Consider the following 18200-nt stretch of genomic DNA (forward strand, 5'->3'; position numbering starts at 1 on the left):
TATAACTTGGAGGTAGAATGCTGCTGGGTTCAATTCCCAGTACCAAGTAAATAAATAAACAAACAAGCAAATTGGTGAGTTGGTAAGTCAGTAACTGGGTATTTAAGCACTTGAAATATTATCATTTTAATCACACAACAGGCCATTGTCATTTAGTGTGTAGTTGAGACAGGTTGGTCCTTCCAGAATAAAGAAAAATGTTTAGGATAATTTTCCAGTACTGCTGGACTGCTGGTGCTAAATTTATCCTCAAACCCCACCCCCCATTCTGGGGATTGAATCCAGGGGTATTCTATCTCCAACCTATACACCCAGCCCCTTTTATTTTTTATTTTAAAACAGGATCTCACTAAATTTCTGAGGCTGAGCCAGCGAGGTGGCGCACACTTGTAATCCCAGCATTTGGGAGGCTGAGACAGGAGGATCGTGGTTGGAAGACAGCCTCAGCTACTTAGTGAGGCCCTTTGCAACTCAGAGAGACCCTATTTCAAAATAAAGGACAAAAAATAGGGCTGGTGGTGTAGCTTGGAGGTATGATGCCCCTTGGAGGTATGATACTGGGGAGGTTCTATCCCCAGTATGGGGGAAAAAAAATTCTGAGACTGGCCTCAAACCTGCAATTTTATTGTCTCAACCCTCTAAGTGTTGGGATTATAGGTATGTGCCACTATGCTTCGATTAAACATTATTTTAAGAAAAATAATTATATTCAACCAAAGTGTGACTTGTTTTGTTTTGCTTTGCGGAACTGGGGATTGAACTCAGGAGCATTCTACCTCCAAGCTACACCCCAGCCCTTTTTATTTTTTAACAATATCTCACTAAGTTGCTGAGGCTGGCCTCAAACCTGCAATCTTCTTGTCTCAGCCTGTCAAGTGCTGGGATTACAGGTACGTGCCACCGTGCTTGGCTTAAGCATCATTTTGAAGAAAAATAATTGTATTCACCCAAAATGTGATTTTTTAAATTTTTTTTTTTTGGTTTTGCAGAACTGAAGATTGAACCCAGGGGCATTCTACCTCCAAGCTTCACCTCCAGCCCAATTTGTTATTCTTTATTTTGAAACAGGGTCTAAGTTGCAGAGGGCTTCATTAAGTACCTGAGGCTGGCTTCGAACCTGTGCAATCCTCCTATCTCCATCTCCCAAGTGCGGGGATTACAAGCGTGCGCCACCACAACCGGCTCAAAATGTGATGTTAAAAACACTGAACATCCTCCGCAGCTTAGCGAGACCCTGTTTCAAAATTAAGAATAAAATTGGGCTGGGGGTGTAGCTCAGAGGTAATATGCTCCTGGGTTCAATCTTCAGTACCGCAAAACAAAAACAAAAACAACCCCCCCAAAACACTGAGCATGCTAACCAGGCACAGCAGTGCATGTTCATCCGCAATTGCTACTCCGAAGGCCTCTCTGCTTTCTGGATAGTCCCTGTCCTGTCCTCTCCCAGCCCCTTGCCTATGCTGTGCCTTCCCTTCTCCCCTCCTGCGGATTGTCCGAGGCCGGTCTGCAGCGTCGCCTACACTCACCTTTTCTTCATCGCTCTGGTTCTTCGTCACATCCAGTAGCCTTCGAACTCCTTACTATTCTGCCCTGAAATGCGGCTATTTGTGCTGAAAACCCGTTTTCACTGCCTGAGCCCTTGAATTCATATTTTGGACCCTTTTATTTTCTCATGGTATCTAGCCCAGAATCTTAACATAATAAGTAAGCAATAAATATGTATTAAATAGAACTACTCTTGGTGACTCTTAACAGAGTCTTCCCGGATCTGAGAGACTGAATCTATTAAAATGGGGATTTTCTAGAACCGGTTATTCCTAAATTTCTGTAGAAAACATTGCTTTTGAAAAAGAAAAGCAAGACCAAACCTGTTTAGAGTCAATGCTTTTAGAATATTAGGTAGTTGGTTACAGTTTGGGGTTGCTGCTACTGAGTTCCTTAACCATAGCCTGAAGGTTAGTCCTCTCAGATGACTTCCTTTGCTGTCTGCTGGTTCATATCTTAGTTCTTTGTGGTAATCTCCAGAATCCAACAACTGGTTCCAGTACTGCAGATGGAGGGATTTAGGATTGGTTTCATTAGGTTTAAGATGGGCCGTGACCAAAAATGCTAGGTGGTGGGTAGAGGGTATGGTATACACTCATTGCTTGAAGAGCCCAGCATGGTGGTCCTTCCCCTAAACAGGCACCCAAGGTTAAGGAGCTGGAAAAACTTCACAAAGCACATGAGCTTTCTTTCTTCCTATTCAGATCTTTATAACAGGATCTATTTTTGCATTTTGGTAATTGAGAGCAATGTTTTAGATCATAATATCTATCACCATAATCTATATTTGTGGTACTGGGAATTGAACTCAGGGGCATTCTATCTACAAGTTATACCCTTACTTCTATTTTATTTTTTGGTACTGGGTATTGAACCCAGGGGTGTTCTACCACTGAGCTATACCCCCAGCCCTATTATATTTTTATTTTTGAAACAGGGTCTTGCTGAGTTGCTGAGGCTGGCCTCAAACATGTGGTCCTCCTGTCTCAACCTCCCAAGTACTGGGATTACAGGTATGCACCACAATGTCTGGACTATTTTTTTTTTTTTTTGCAACAGGGTCTCATTAAATTGCTGAGGGCCTCATTAAGTTGCCGAGGCTACCCTCAAACCTGTGATCTTCCTGACTCAGCCTCCAAGTACTGGGATTACAGGTATGTGTCACCATGCTAGGCTGAAATATGTGTGTGTGGGGGTATTAAAATTTTTTTTTTGCTGGTACTGAACCCAAAGACACCTCTACACCCCCAGTCTTTTTTTGTGTGTGTGGAATTGGGGATTAAACCCAGGTGCATTCTACCTCTGAGCTACACCCCTAGCCCTATTTTTTATTCTTTATTTTCAAACAGGGTCTCACTAAGTAGACGAGGCTGGCTGCAAACCGGTGATCCTTCTGTCTCAGACTCCCAAGTACTGGAATTAAAGTTTGTGCCACTACTCCTGGCTCATTTTTTTTGTTTTTGTTTTTGAAACAGGATATTGCTAGGTTGCTGAGAGCCTCACTATATTGTGGAGGTTCTCCTCAAACCCGTGATCCTCTTGTCTCAGCTTCTCAAGTACTGGAATTATAGGCATGTGCCACGGGGCTTCAAAAATATTTTTTTTTACTTTTATTATTTTTATTTTTTATTATTTTTATTTTTATTGGTGCATTATATTCATACATCATATTGGGGTAAAAAAACTTGTGTGTAGAGACATGCACACATCACTGATTTAACCCCTACCCAATTCCCACCCCATGCCTTCCCCTTCCCTCCCTCCCTTGCTCGGCTTAGTGGTTGACTTCGATATGTTTAAGTACATTGTGTGTTTTAGAGATTTTCCTCTTTCCCCCCTCCTTTCTCCTCCTTTAGGTTGTCTTGTTTGCTCCTCCATAGGATTTTCTTTTTCATTTAGAGTTCCTCCTATGGCCCAATTCTCCCTAACTCTCACATATTAGGGAAAGCATCTGATTTCTTATTTTTTGTGACTGACTAATCTCACTTAGCATAATGTCCTCCAGTTCCATCCATTTTCCTGAAAATGATGTAATTGAGTTTTTTTGATGGCTGAATGAAATTCCATTGTGTACATATCCCACAGTTTTGTAATCCATTCATCTGTTGATGGACATCTTGACTGGTTCCATAGTTTGGCTATGGTGAATTGTGCAGCTATGAACATAGATACACATGCATTAGTTTGGTAGTTTGGTTTCTTTTCTTTTGGGTAGATACCCAAAAGTGGTATTGCTGGATCAAATGGTAGATTAAAATATTTTTAATATAAAATCCTGAAAAAATGTATTGGAGACATGTAGTGGCAGTGAATATCATTACCCCTTTGGGAATGAATATTTCCAGGAAGCTAATCTAACATGTACATACATGTATCAGCTGCTCAGCTGTGGGTAGCACAAATTTTCCCCAATCTCTTCTGCTTTACCAGTCCATTAACATATTTTAGCAATGATGAAAATCTTTTCACCTAATTTGAGATTTCTCTACTGTAGGTACTCAGCTGGAAATGGATTTTCTAAACAAAGTCTCAAATGGTTTGGTCTTTTCACTTCTTGTAGAAGTGTTCATTGCCTCCATCAGTTTAAAGCCATGTATCCTTATACTAGATGGAATTGAAGAACTGATTGGTATTTATGGAATTTCAAGTCAGAAGGTAATATGTTTTAAGATAATACCCAATTTATTATTATCTTATAAAAATAAAACGCCATCATTAAGGATGTAAGTAATATCTTTTCATTGCATTGTGTACCTCTGGTTATACCCATCACTGATTTTAGTTACTGCTTTAAATTTTGTTGAATATGTATATAGCATTCACAGTGTTCCTGGGTACCAATTTAGGAACTTGACAAATATTGACACTTTTTTTTTTTGGTGGTACTGGGGTTCCTAGAAGCCCTTCTACTTCTGGGCTACACTCCCAGACCTATTTTATATTTTTATTTGGAAACAGGGTCTCTTAAGCCAGCTCAGCTGGCTTCGAACCTGCGCGATCCTCCTGTCTCTGCCTCCCAAGCACAGGGATTACAAGCGTGCGCCACCACGCCCGGCACAATATTGACACATTTTAAACACAACACTATATGAAGAAGAGACTGGTCATCATAAATATTTACAAAGAGAGGACTGAGCTCAGAGGTGATGGTGGCTTGTCTAAGGCCCAAGGATAGTTAAGGGGTGAACTCAGAATTCAAATATGTGCAGTCTGGTTCCAGAAACCTGGTCTTTCACTACTGCATGGGTATGCCTCTATTTCATACTTTGACTAGTCATTTATTGAGCTCCTACCGTGTCCTTACTTCCTCTCCTCTCCTCCCTTCTTCTTTTCACCTCTTCCCTCCTCTCCCTTTTCTCTCTTGTTCTGTTTTGGTACTAGGCAATGAACCTAGAGACATTTTACCTCTATGCTACAACCAGTACTATTTTATTTTATTGCAGTACTGGGGATGGAACCCAGGGGCATTCTGCCTCCAGGCTACAACCCCAGACCTATTTTTTCTTTTATTTTGAAAAAGGGTCTCACTGTGTTGCAAAGGGCCTCACTAAGTAGCTGAGGCTGTTTGTGGACGTGATCCTTCTGTCTTGGCCTCCCAAATGCTGGGATTATAAGCATGCGCCACCATGCCTGGCTATTTTTTATTTTGAAACAAGGTTTTGCTTAGTTGCTGCAGCTGCCCTTGCTGGAGCCAGCCGGCAAAAGTATGGGTTCTGAAGAGAGGCGTGAGGATGAAGAATTTGTCTCTAAGAATTTGATTCTCAGAATATTTAATTTATTTTAACGTGGGGGAGCCTCCAGCCTACTATCTCTACTGGCCGACCCCTGTTCTTGGGTCAATATTTCCTACTGGTCGACGACTACGCCTGGGTCAGTATTCTCTATTGCGCTGACACTGGGTTTGTTTTTCCAGAGGTATTTATACAGCCACAGGTCAATCAACATTCTTGTGCTACCACCACCAGAATACAATAAAGACCAAATCCAAAGCACATATATTATAGATAGGTTAATCAGTACCCTCATGCCATCACCATCTGATCTTCTCCCCAAACCTTGTTGACTCTGGGCGAAGGACAGTCAGCTAAGTCAGAGATACTAATTTAGGGGAAAGCCTTAATGGCTCTCCACAATCCCCCCCCCTTTTTTTTTTTTTTACTATATTTAAAGAAGACTGTGTCTGTCTTAGGTTGTTTCCTTCATGTTATCAAGGATTACTTGTCTTTGGATAACACAGAGCTAAGCTGTATATCCTGTCTTAGGTTTTCTTGTCCCAAGGAAATCTTACCCATCATTGACTACCAGCCTCTTAAATGGGGGTACCCTTCAAAGGTAAATTGTGCACTTCTGCTGAAAAACTGTTCTCACTTTGTCCTGAGACCATACTTTGTTCCAAGTCTCTAATAAACAAGGTATTGGGAGTATCATGTAACATAGGTATTTCAGCAAGACATTTTCTCCAGTTAACACAATGATTTTTACATGTTGAATCAATTTTACAGAATAAACAAGTTATTAGTGGGCTAACATTTTTATCTCCTTTCCCTGGGTAACCAGGGCCCCACAAGACCAAACCTTTGATAGGTCAGTTACTACTTGTCTGTAATACCACGGGTGTCAACTGCAGACATCCCATCTTCTTGACATCCCTAGAAAAACATAAAAGTGTGCCAGTTCTTTGTCCAAAATAACCAAAAGTACTGATTCTTTGTCCAAAATACAGTTACTGTCAGTCTTTGTACTATCAATTCTCCATCCAAAATAATCTTGACATTTTTAATCCAAGAGTCTTCTATCTTTCAGTCATCAGCTTTAATCTGAGAGTCTTCTATCTCTGCGTGATCCGTTTGTCGTACGAGTCGCTCAGGTATCCACCGTGCATTATCTTCATCCTGTGAGAAAACACAAACATGCCCTCTTCCCCATATTAGTACGGGGTCAGGACCTTTCCAAATTCCTGTGCAAGGATCTTTCCATTTTACTAAAGTAAAATTGTTTTTGGAGGATGGATGCCAATATCTATCTGCTGCTGTGCGACCAGTTTTGTCAGCATTCAAAAAATTAAGAATAAAAAGAGCATGATTTAATGAGTTCTGTGGTGAATCGGGATATAAACTCTCCCTTTTTATTTATTTTCAAAAGGGTTGTTTTCAGAGAATTATGGGCTCGTTCTACAATGCCCTGTCCTTGAGGATTATAGGGTATACCTGTAATATGTTGAATACTATATATATTGCAAAATTGTTTAAAAGCCATACTAGTATATCCTGAACCATTATCAGTTTTAATGCAGGTAGGAAGACCTGAGAAAGAAAAAAATTTCAAACAATGGGAAATCACATGTTTATCAGCCTCCCCAGTTTGGGCTGTTGCCATAAAAAACCTGAAAAATTGTCAATAGACACATGAACATACTTTTGCTTACCAAAGGCAGAAATGTGTGTAACATCCATTTGCCATAGATTATTGGGAACCAATCCCCATGGATTTACACCTAAATGAGGAACAGGTAAATACTCTGGACATACAGGACATTATTTAACAATTTGTCGTGCTGCTTCTCGAGTAATTTGAAACTGTTTACGCAGACCAGCACTATTTTGATGGTGTAAAGAATGTGATCCTTGAGCTTGTTCTGAGAGGGGCAGACAAATTTCGTAGCATCGTCAGCAATTTGATTACCTTCTGCCAAAGGCCCAGGTAAAGCAGAATGTGCTCTTACTGTCCAATAAAACAAGGATGTTGGTGTGTTAAGATCTGAGTTTGAATTTGAAGAAATAAATTACCTATCAATTTATTATGCATATCAATATATGGTACAGTTTCCAATGCTTGAAGGGCATTAGCTATATATAAATGATCAGTATATAAATTAAAAGGCGTATCAGATAGATGTTGAAAAACAGCTGCTACTGAATGCAATTCTACAAGCAGACGTAAAAGATGTTTGAATTATAGTACTATGTTTATTAATTACATAAGATGCCTTACCATTTGAGGAGCCATCAGTAAATACCAAGACCACCTGAGATATGGGAGTGGCATGAATTATTTTAGGAAATATAAGAGCATGTTTATTAACAAACTGTAATAGTTTATCATGAGGTAAGTGATTGTCAATTTCTCCAATAAAGGACACAAAAGCAATAGCCCATGAATCAGCATTCTTAAAAAGCCATTGTACTTGTTGTCTAGTAAAAGGAACACTAGTAAGTTAAGGCTCTTTTCCAAAATATTTTATAGATTCTGATCTGACAGAACACACCAAGCAGGCAACTAATTCCCAGTATGGCATTAAAACTCTGCTTGGAGTAGTGGGTTAATGTATCCACATTAATGGTCCATCCTGCCACAGCAGTAGGTGTATGTGCCGATGTTAATATATAAGCAGCCCGCTCTTTAGTATAATCAATGTGTTGTTTTCTTTGACATTCAATAGCCAATTCAGCTCTTTTAAGAGCAGCACGTCCTTCCTCTGTTAAGATCTGAGAGGAAGTTGGGTCTGAGTCCCCTTTCAAGATATCAAATAAAGGTTTTAATTCTCCAGTAGTAATATTTAGAGATGGTCTTAGCCAATTAATATCTCCTAAAAGATTTTGTAAATCACTTAAGGTTTTTAAATTATCTTTATGTAATTGAATTTTTTGTGGCTTAATAGTCTTGGGATAAATAATTTTTCCCAAGTAAATATATGATGGTTCTCTTTGTACTTTTTCTGGAGCTATAATCAAACCATTATCTTGTAATGCAGTTTGTAAGCTAGCATAAGCTGACAAAAAAATTCCTTCATCTGTATGTGCTAATAAAATATCATCCATATAATGTTTCATATATGCAGATTTATAGGATCTTCTGACAGTAGCTATAGCCTTTGCAACAAATTTTTGACACAGAGTTGGACTCTTGGCCATTCCCTGAGGTAGCACTTTTCACTGATACCTTTGCATAGGAGCTCTATAATTTGTAGATGGAACCCTAAAGGCAAATCTCTTACAATCTTGTTGTGCTAAAGGTATTGTATAAAAACAGTCTTTTAAATCTAAAATTATTTATAAATGTCTTTGGGGATAGCTGATGGATTGGGTAGTCCATGCTGTAAAGCTTCCATTAATTCCATAGTTTTATTAACTTGCCTTAAATCCTGTAACAGTCTTCACTTACCAGATTTTTTCTTAATGACAAATATGTTATGACAAAAAGTTAGAACTTTCTATATGGCCACAGTCAAGGTGTTCCTATACTAACTGCTTCGCGGCTTTTATTTTTTCTAAGGTTAGGGGCCATTGATCAATCCAAACTGGTTCCTCATTTTTCCAAGTAATAGGATCGGCATGGAGTACAGGCTGATCAACAGTCCCTTCTAAAAATACCCTAGACCTGCTTGAGGGCGTTGTAAATGAAGCTTTAAAGGCTCTATAACACCCTGATTATTTATCCCTAGACCTTCCTCCGGTAAAAGTCCTTGATCTAACATTTGCCGTGTCACTATAGGACTGGGGCTATAAAGATATACACCCATGTTCTGCATAACATCTCGGCCCCATTAAGTTGACAGGAAGTCCTGGAACAATATAGGGCTGAAAAACTCCAGTATGGCCTTCCTCATCTCTCCAAGTAAGCCAATCACTGCTTTGTTCGGGGTTTTGCATCTGTCCTATGCCTTTAAGGTGAGTGAGGGAAGAATGCTTAGGCCATTTGTTAGGCCATAGATCAGCTGTTATGACAGAAACATCTGCTCCCGTGTCTAATAACCCTGAGAATTCTTTCCCATTAATAAGCAATTTTAATTCTGGTCTTTGAGTTCCAATCGTTTGGACCCAAAAGGCATCTGATGAGCCAAATCCTTTTTTACCTCGTTTGGGTCTCTGAGCACTATTATTAGTTTGAACCTGAGGTGGTAATACTAATTGTGCCAGATATTGACCTGCATCAATAACAGCTATCCCTTGAGGAGAATGTATCATAATTTTTATTTCTCCTTCATAGTCAGAATCAACTATGCCAGGGGCTACTATAATTCCCTTCATGGTGACACTACTTCATCCTAACAACAATCCTACTGTCTCTTTAGGTAACAGACCATAAACACCAGTAGGAAGGGCTTGCATTCCCATTTCAGGAGCTAATACTGTGTAGGTGGAGGCACAGAGGTCCAATCCTGCACTGCCTAGGGTTGCTCTGAATAAGTCCTGAATGGTTTGTTAAAATAGCTAGTCCCTGTGTATATGCAGGTCCTATATCGGAACATAGCCGAATATAACCAGACAGGTCCTCTTTCTTTCTAAAAGGGTGTAAGTTAGCTTGACAAACAGTATTAGCATTCTCAAAGGCTAATTGCTTTACAAGCAATAGCCCTGCTTCACTGTCGCCTATCAATCGACTAGCAGTTTGTAATAACCTGGCTACAAACTCCTGATATGGCTCATCTGGTCCTTATTTTTGAAAGATCTTCTGTTTGTTTTCCTGAAGAAGCAACTTGTTCCATGCTCGACGTGCAGCAGCATTGGTCTGAGCATAAGAAGCTAGACTAAATTTTAATCGCTGACCAGTCTCCCTAAACTGTCCTTCTCCTGCTAACATATCACGTTCAAATCTGCTGTGGATTGGCATCGCTCTGCAAATTCAGACTTCCACAACAAAAAAATCACCCCCTGATAAACAGGCTTGGACTATCTGTTTCCAATCAGAAGGACACAAAGCCTCCATAGAGAGAGATTCTAATATGGCTTGAGTAAAAGGTGCCATTGGCCCATATTGAGCACAAGCCGTTTTTAATTCTTTTAATTGTTTGAAAGGAAAGGGTCTATGTCCTCTAATAACACCTCCTTGACCCAGTTTTGTGAGCATTTAAAAAATCTAGTAATGCTTCCTTAATCATCAGGGTCTTCAGTATCTGGGAAAACTCTGAATCCTAGCATCTTCTCCGTTTTTTGCAGCCCCATTTATCGCTGCTTGAAGTGGTGATATTAAAGAAAACAACTCATCTCTATGGTACTGAGCAGCAGCTTCTTCCTTAGGAAGCTTAACACAAAGCATATCTTTTAACCTATGTACAAAAACCAAATCTTCTAACCCATTGTATATTACTATTTACATGTTAGGAACTAATCTTCTGATCTGCTGTATATTACTATTTACACGTTAGGCGCCTTCATTTTCTGTCTTAGTTTCTTTTGTGCAAAGCTTCTTGTTTAATGACCTATTGTATATTACACTTCCCACGTTTCACAGCCACTAAAAATCTTTGAGCGCGCTCCTTTTTTATTCAGCAGTGTCCTTCACGGGATCCTCAGTTTCAGAATTTCCCCGTACGGGCCACCACCTGCCGGAGCCAGCCGGCAAAAGTATGGGTTCTGAAGAGAGGCGTGAGGATGAAGAATTTGTCTTTAGGAATTTGATTCTCAGAATATTTACTTTATTTTAACGTGGGGGAGCCTCCAGCCTACTATCTCTACTGGCCGACCCCTGTTCTTGGGTCAATATTTCCTACTGGTCGATGACTACGCCTGGGTCAGTATTCTCTATTGCGCCGTTGCTGGGTTTGTTTATCCAGAGGTCTTTATACAGCCACAGGTCAATCAACATTCTTGTGCTACCACCACCAGAATACAATAAAGACCAAATCCAAAGCACATATATTACAGATAGGTTAATCAGTACCCTTGTGCCATCACCATCTGATCTCCCCAAACCTTGTTGACTCTGGGCGAAGGACAGTCAGCTGAGTCAGAGTTATTAATTTGGGGGAAAGCCTTAATGGCTCCACACATGCCCTCCAACATTTGATCCTTCTGTTTCAACCTCCAAGTTCTGTTATTACAGGAGTGTGCCGCCACATCTGGCTTGCACTTTATGTTTTATAGTTTGGTTTACTGATTTTGCATGTACCAAATCCTACTCACTGGTTGCCATTTTTAGTGATTCTTCTGTTTGAAATAGTGTTGGAGCAGGGGAACCTCTGCTACTTTTTAGTGCTAGCTGTTACTTTGGGAAGCAGTTTCTTTAAAGCTTAATATATATATATATATATATATATATATATATATATATATGCAATCAGCAAACAAGATGAGATGTTTCTCCTAGAAAATATGATAAACAAAAAAAGAAAACAAACCAGCTTGCAGTCTTACTACTCTTTTTTTGTATTTGTTTTTGTTTTGTTTTGTTGGAGCTGGGGATTGAATCTAGGGGCATGCTAACTCTGAGCTAAATACCCAGCCTGATTTTGAAACAGTCTCACTAAATTGCTGAGGGCTTCACTAAGTTGCTGAGGCTGGTTTCAAACCTGTGATCCTCCTGTCTCAGCTTCCCAAGAACTGGGATTATAGGTGTGCACCACTACCCCCAGCGAGTATCACCACTCTTAACCATTTTGTTGGTATACTGGCTTTTTTTTTTTTTGTTGGTATACTGGCTTTTTTTTGGTGGGACTTCTACATCTATTATACACCATATGTTGCTTCATGAGGGCGACATGTTTTGAGAAATGCATTGTTAGGTGACTTCATCATTGTGCAAACGTCATAGACTGCACTTACAATAACTACGGTGGCTCTGATGTCACTAGGTGATATCATCGTATGGGACCACGGTTACGTATGGTGTCTGTCGTTATACACTTCACGGTCATGCATATTTATGTAAATGAAGTTACACACCATGTTGCTTTGTAATCTACGTCTTAATTTAATACAAGACAACTGTAGCACATCCAACAGATAATTACTGACTACTTAATTCCAGGCAAAGCACTGTGAGCAAAGATTGACACGGTCCCTGCAAAGAAATGTAGCTTTCATCCTAGTGGGGAATAGCAGACACTAATGAAATTGTGTCGTTCAAGTATAAAATTGCAGCTGCTGTGAGTACTGGCACAGATCTGTATGTCGTGTCAGGAGCCTTGACCTGACCTTGAGTGGCTTCCTAAAAAGGGCCCGAGACAAAGCCCTATAGAGAAAGGACCGTCCCTGCATACCTCAAGACACTTAGTGCAGTGGTTAGGAGCCGCCTTGGCAGCCAGCCCCAGGGTGTGCGCACCCTGCTAGCAGAATGAATTGGATAGGACATTTAGTCCCTTTAGCCTTCAGGTTCCTTGTTTGTTTTTATATGAGGTTGTTATGAGACTCAAATGAGCCTATTACATTATTCTCAGGATTTAATTCATGAGCCATGGCTGAGTGACCCTGTGGAGAAGCCAGTGGAATGGAAGGGAGAATTGATCACTTACACAGACTGAGAGAAGGGAGCTCCCCTCTCAGGCCCCTGGAGAAGTACCAGGGAGGCCAGGAGGCAGAGGGCAGAGAAAGGAGGAGCTGAGGCCAGAGCCTCCTGGGGTTTCCTTGAGAAACACAAAGCAGGCAAGGGAAACAATTCAGGATTGGGTGGGCTTTGGGACAGAGGGGCTGCTTCTAGTTGTTTGGCACCTGGGTCTGGGTTGATTTAAAGCAGGGGAAATACTGGTGTAGTATACAAGAGTTTGATAAAAAGGGCTGGGCCTGCCTTTGGGTCCATGCTCTGCACCTGAAAAGCGTGCACCAGGTAAATTGCCAGCCATCCCCAGGAATTAGCTAGCTTTGGGAAAGGCATTCTCTTTCTGGGTCTGTAAAGCCTTGAGAGATGTCAGAATATCCTAAGATACAGAAAACACCAAACATAAGAAATGCCATTAGTACAACACCTAGCTCAGAGGAAGCAGAGTATGAGCGTTGCTCTTACTAGGCAAAGAGGAGTGGAGAAAGCTGGAATCAAGAAAAGGTCTTACTGTTTAGTTTCTCCAAAATAAGAACCATTTGCCGGGCATGGTGGCACACGCTTGTAATCCCCACGCTTGGGAGGCAGAGACAGGAGGATCGCGCAGGTTCGAAGTCAGCCTTGCTGGCTTAGGAGACTCTGTTTCCAAATAAAATATATATTAAAAAAATAGGTCTTGGAGTGTAGCCCGGAGGTAGAAGGGTTTCCAGGAACCCCAGTACCACCAAAATAAGAACCATTTAACGCTTGAGAGTTGTGCGCACAGTGACCATTCTTCGGCATTGCAGAATGTTGTCTTTTCTTTTTTCTTTTCTTTTTTTTTTTTTTTTTGCGGGTCTGGGGCTGGAACCCAGGGGCATTTGACCTCCGAGCTATACCCCCTGCCCTACTTTTAATTCTTTATCTGAAACAGGGTCTCACTGAGTTGCAAAGAGCCTCACTAAGTAGCTGAGGCTGTCTGCAAACCACGATCCTCCAGTCTGAGCCTCCCAAATGCTGGGATTACAAGTGTGCGCCGCCACGCCCGGCTAGAATGTTGGCTTTCTATGGAATGGTTCCATGTGCCCTCACCGAGGGTTCCTCTGGTTATCACAGTAGGTCATTCTTCAGAATTACGCAACTGCTCTTGTAGGACCATGTCTACATTTGCACTATGAAATTCATAGCAGGTAGGCGAGTCAGTCAAATATGGTTCTATTAGGCATGAATTGATATCTTTGTACCGCCAATATTTTACTATCCAAGTCACTGTTAATAACCATAATCCCGACCTCATTGTGTGCTTGCTGCCTATATCCCATCTACTCTAAGCTTGAAGGTAATTATAAAGTCTCTGAAGTTTTCTGACTCTCTCCACTAGGCCAAAGACTTTTCCTGGCTGCCGCACTCGCTCCCTCCTCAGTGCAAATTCATCCTGAGCACCGTCTCCTCCAGCCTGTCCTGGAAGTCACTGTGTGCCCGGCCAGACGTGAGAACTGTGGAGCTCATGACTATGGGAGATGAAGACATGAAGATAAGCATCTTCAGACAGCATCTCCCCAATCCCAGCCAGGACCCTTTCCAACAGAGCAGACATACCCTGAGGAGAAAACACAGTCCCAGCCCTCTAAAACTCACCATCCTGGCTAACGAGCTGAAAGAATGTAGGATCTACCGAAACGAGCAGCAGTGTATGAAGGAGTACATGGACGTGGCCTCTCTTCAGGAGCTCTGGGACTTGATTCTGAAACGCTGGATTGAAGACTACAGTTGGACTATTAAACCAAAAAGGGCATCTCCAGACACTGTGGCTTCAGGAGAAGGTACGCTTGAGAGACATGTGTGCAGTGGGCTTCCATCCACGGGGGAGGGTCTAGGGCAGAGCTGTCAGAGAAAATTTAGAATACCTCATTAAATTTCAATTTCAGATCAACAACAGATTATCTTTTAGTAGAAGTATGTCCCAGATACTGCATGGGGCAGACTTTACTGAATATTCCTTGGATTATAAGTTTATAAGTATATCCCTGATATCACATGGGGCATACTTATACTAAAAATGAGTTATTTATCTGAAATTCATATTTAACCATGCAGCTAGTGTTTTTATTGCTACATTTGGCAACAGTCTCTAGAGTTGTCTGTAAGGACAGCTCTACTAGACACAGATTTCAGTCACAGTTCTCAGAGGCCTAAGCAATATGCTTTATTGTTTTTGTTACTCAGTTTAACTTCTCTCTTGATCTCACCATCCTACTCATGGTATGAGCCTCGGGTTAATTGTACCCGTTTGTTGTCACTTAGTTGAAGATCTTTTCAGCCAAGCGGGGATGTGAACTCCTGTGTCTCTGTTGGGTTGAACTGAGATCCAAGACCCTTGGTCCTGGGTGTCCTTGGTCGTCTTTCCCTGTGGTCTTCCGCCAAGGTGGCTGAGGTCACAAATGGGGCACTTTGGGCTTCCTCTCGGAGGCCTGGGCTCCATCTGCTCTCGGGTTGTCCTGTCTTTGCTGCCCTCTGCTGACACTGTCCTTCCTAACAGAGGCCTCTCCGCTCAGCCCTGTGCTGTCCGCGCTCTTTGAGAGCCTCTCCTCTACCTTTCTCAGTTCCACAACAGTTTTTTTCTTCCCGGGTGGGAAGAAAATTTATTTGTTAGATCATCCTATAGCTGAGTTTGTAGTGTGTGGTAAAGAGTTGATTCTACCAGTTGGTCAGGAATTTGTTCTATGATATTCAACACACAGGGCTTTTGAGAATTTCTTCTCTTAAGCCATTGTCTCTGCTGTGAGCTTCAGAAGTCTGTGCTGAAACTTGAGTTTTCCTCTTTTTTTCTGCTGTAACAGCTTTCTCTCTCCCCTCTCTCTCTCTCCCTCCTCCTTCCCTACCTCCCTCTATCTCTCCCTTCTTCCCTCCCCCTCCCCCCTCTCTTTTGGTACTGGGGTTTGAATCCAGGGGCGTTCTACCTCTGAGCAACACTCTCAGCCCTTTTTATTTATATATTTTTTTGTTTGTGGTATCAGGGATTGAATCCAGAGGCATTCTACCTCTGAGCTATACCCCTAGCCCTATTTTATTATTTTATTTTGAAGCAGGATCTTGCTAAATTGCTGAGGCTGGTCGCAAACCTGGTATCTTCCTGTCTCAGCCTCCCATGAAGGGGATTATAGCCGTGCACCACCATGCCTGGCTCAGTGCTTTATTCAGGGCAGTGAAGGTTTGGGAAGGGATTGAGGAAAGAGAACAGAAAGTACTTGGAATGAAACACTCTTTGATAAGTACTACAGCATATCTTCCAGCCTCATTTTTCCCTCTGGAGTTCGTATTTTTGTAAAGAGAATTAGTTTCATGTTTGTTGCATATTCCCTCACCTCCAAGGAGGTAGAAATGAGGTGTTTGTGACCCTGTAAGTCACTCAGGACAAGTGGCCTGCGACTGTGCTCAAGGATTGTGCAAAAAAGTCCAGCTCTTCTTCCCCCGGGACTGATCCATCCCCAGCACCGTCCAGCAACACCACTCAGGCCCAGGGAGCTTGGCTGCAGGTGCAGGAGGAGCTCAGCATAGCAGAGTCAACCTCAGGGCATCTTTGATAGCCGAGGCAACTGACTGTGCCTTTGCCTGGCTAGTTATAGCATAGGAAATAAATGGTGGGATGTGTCATGTTAGAATGGTAAAACATGCCGTCCTTTTTCTTATGGGTCCGAATATCAATTAGCGAGGAAAGAATCTAGCTATAGGATGGAGGTGTAAGAGTCAGGTGGGTGATGAAGAGCTGCCTCGAGCGGGGCCTGTGCATGTGCAGCAGGGGGACCACCTTATAGAAAATGCACTTGCACCTGTCAGTGATATTAACCCCCATGACGGCTGCTCTGCGGAAGTGCCCAGTGTAATCATCAGCAGCCTTGCTAGTGTGCAACCACAGCTGGGTATATGAGTGTGAGTGTGAGTGTATTATCAGTGCGAGTGATAATTTGATAGATAACAGCGTGGGCTCTGGAGTCAGACTCGGAGTTCGAACGCATTCTTCGTGACCTCGGCTAAGTTATTTAACTTGTCCAGGCTTTATTTTCCCCCTTTGTAAGACAGGGCCACGATAGTCTTTGCCTACAGAATGAGTAGAAGAAAGACGCTAACTCACCACGTAGAACGTTTGGAATGCTGCCGGGCTTATGCTTGCTCTTCTTTTTGTCATCCTCCCGTCACGTTGTCTGCGTAGGGCTGGATGGCTGGGTGGCTGATGCTCTGTGCTTACTGTGCGTCTCTCACTGTGGATTGGCGGAGGATGAGTTACTCCAGGTTTTGGACATGTTGGGCTACAGGAATCGTTACAAGGTGACTGCGGTACACTGGGCTGCCTTCCGCAATGCCACCAAACAGTGGATCCAGGAGAAGCCAAATGGCCTTCTGTATATCCGGCACCAGTCCCTGAGGAACGCCGTGGAACACAGGCTGCTTGGTAAGTCTGCAAAATACCTGCCTGCTGGTTAAGGGGAAGTTGGCGTCGCATACAAGGGAGAGCCGTAGCAGGATTTCTCTTATAAAATGAATCACAAACACACATGACAATGGTTATATCAGTTCAATGAGAGCTGACTGCAATGGCCAGCGCCCCGGCCTCATTCTCTCAGGTAGAGTTCTGGAGGCACGCAGCCCTAGGCTGCTCCATGGGACCCCAGTCACTCCTTCCATGTCCCTGACTCACCACGCTGCCGTTCATTCTCAGTCACCTTGCACTCATGGCCACGGAGATCCAGACATCACATTGCAGGCACTGGGAAGGAAGAAGGGCTTGCTGCTTCCCTTTAAGGAGCTTTCCAGAAGTTTCGCATCTTCACATCGACATTTCCACTTACATCTCTTTGACCCATAACTTCATGACTTGGTCACAAATAGACACAAGGGAAGATGGGACTAGAGGTTTCACCCGGGTGCAGGACTGTCCTAAATAGAGGCAGGGTTCTGTCATTAACAAAGAGAAGAGAAATGGAGAGCAGGTAAGAATTAATAGTCTCTGCCCTAACTCAAATCAAATCTATATCCCTTTCTGAAAAGAACTGCAGGTCTGTATCCATGGAGGTCACAGACACACTTGCCCTAGGAGAGGAGCACTCCATGACAGCTGCACAGAGAACTTTGGTCTAAGGACCTGAAAACCCCCCCTCCCTTTTTTTTTTTTGGTGGTACTGGGGTTCCTGGAAGCCCTTCTACCTCCGGGCTACACTCCCAGCCCTATTTTATATTTTTATTTGGAAACAGGGTCTTTTAAGCCAGCACGGCTGGCTTTGAACCTGCGCAATCCTCCTGTCTCTGCCTCCCAAGTGTGGAGATTACAAGCGTGCGCCACCACGCCTGGCTCTGAAAACCCTTTAACCTGCAGCTTCTAGAAGAGTCCTGGCTTGGTGCAAATTCTCTCTTACTATATTCTTTTT

The 18200-nt window shown here is 42.4% G+C and overlaps 1 protein-coding gene across 1 annotated transcript in view; it reads left to right on the forward strand.

Moving 5' to 3' along the window:
- Positions 1-18200, forward strand: part of LOC308269425 (putative tetratricopeptide repeat protein 41) — a gene marked incomplete at both ends in the record, with an annotated part of 92650 nt that overhangs the window by 15449 nt on the left and 59001 nt on the right. The window contains 3 exons of the mRNA XM_080704807.1: positions 4040-4200; positions 14159-14600; positions 16988-17227. Of these exons, the coding sequence (XP_080560933.1) occupies positions 4040-4200; positions 14159-14600; positions 16988-17227 (843 nt within the window). The remainder of the gene's footprint in view (positions 1-4039; positions 4201-14158; positions 14601-16987; positions 17228-18200) is intronic.

The sequence above is a fragment of the Muscardinus avellanarius genome (assembly GCF_963383645.1).
Source record: "Muscardinus avellanarius genome assembly, chromosome: 11".
NCBI classification, from domain to species: Eukaryota; Metazoa; Chordata; class Mammalia; order Rodentia; family Gliridae; genus Muscardinus; species Muscardinus avellanarius.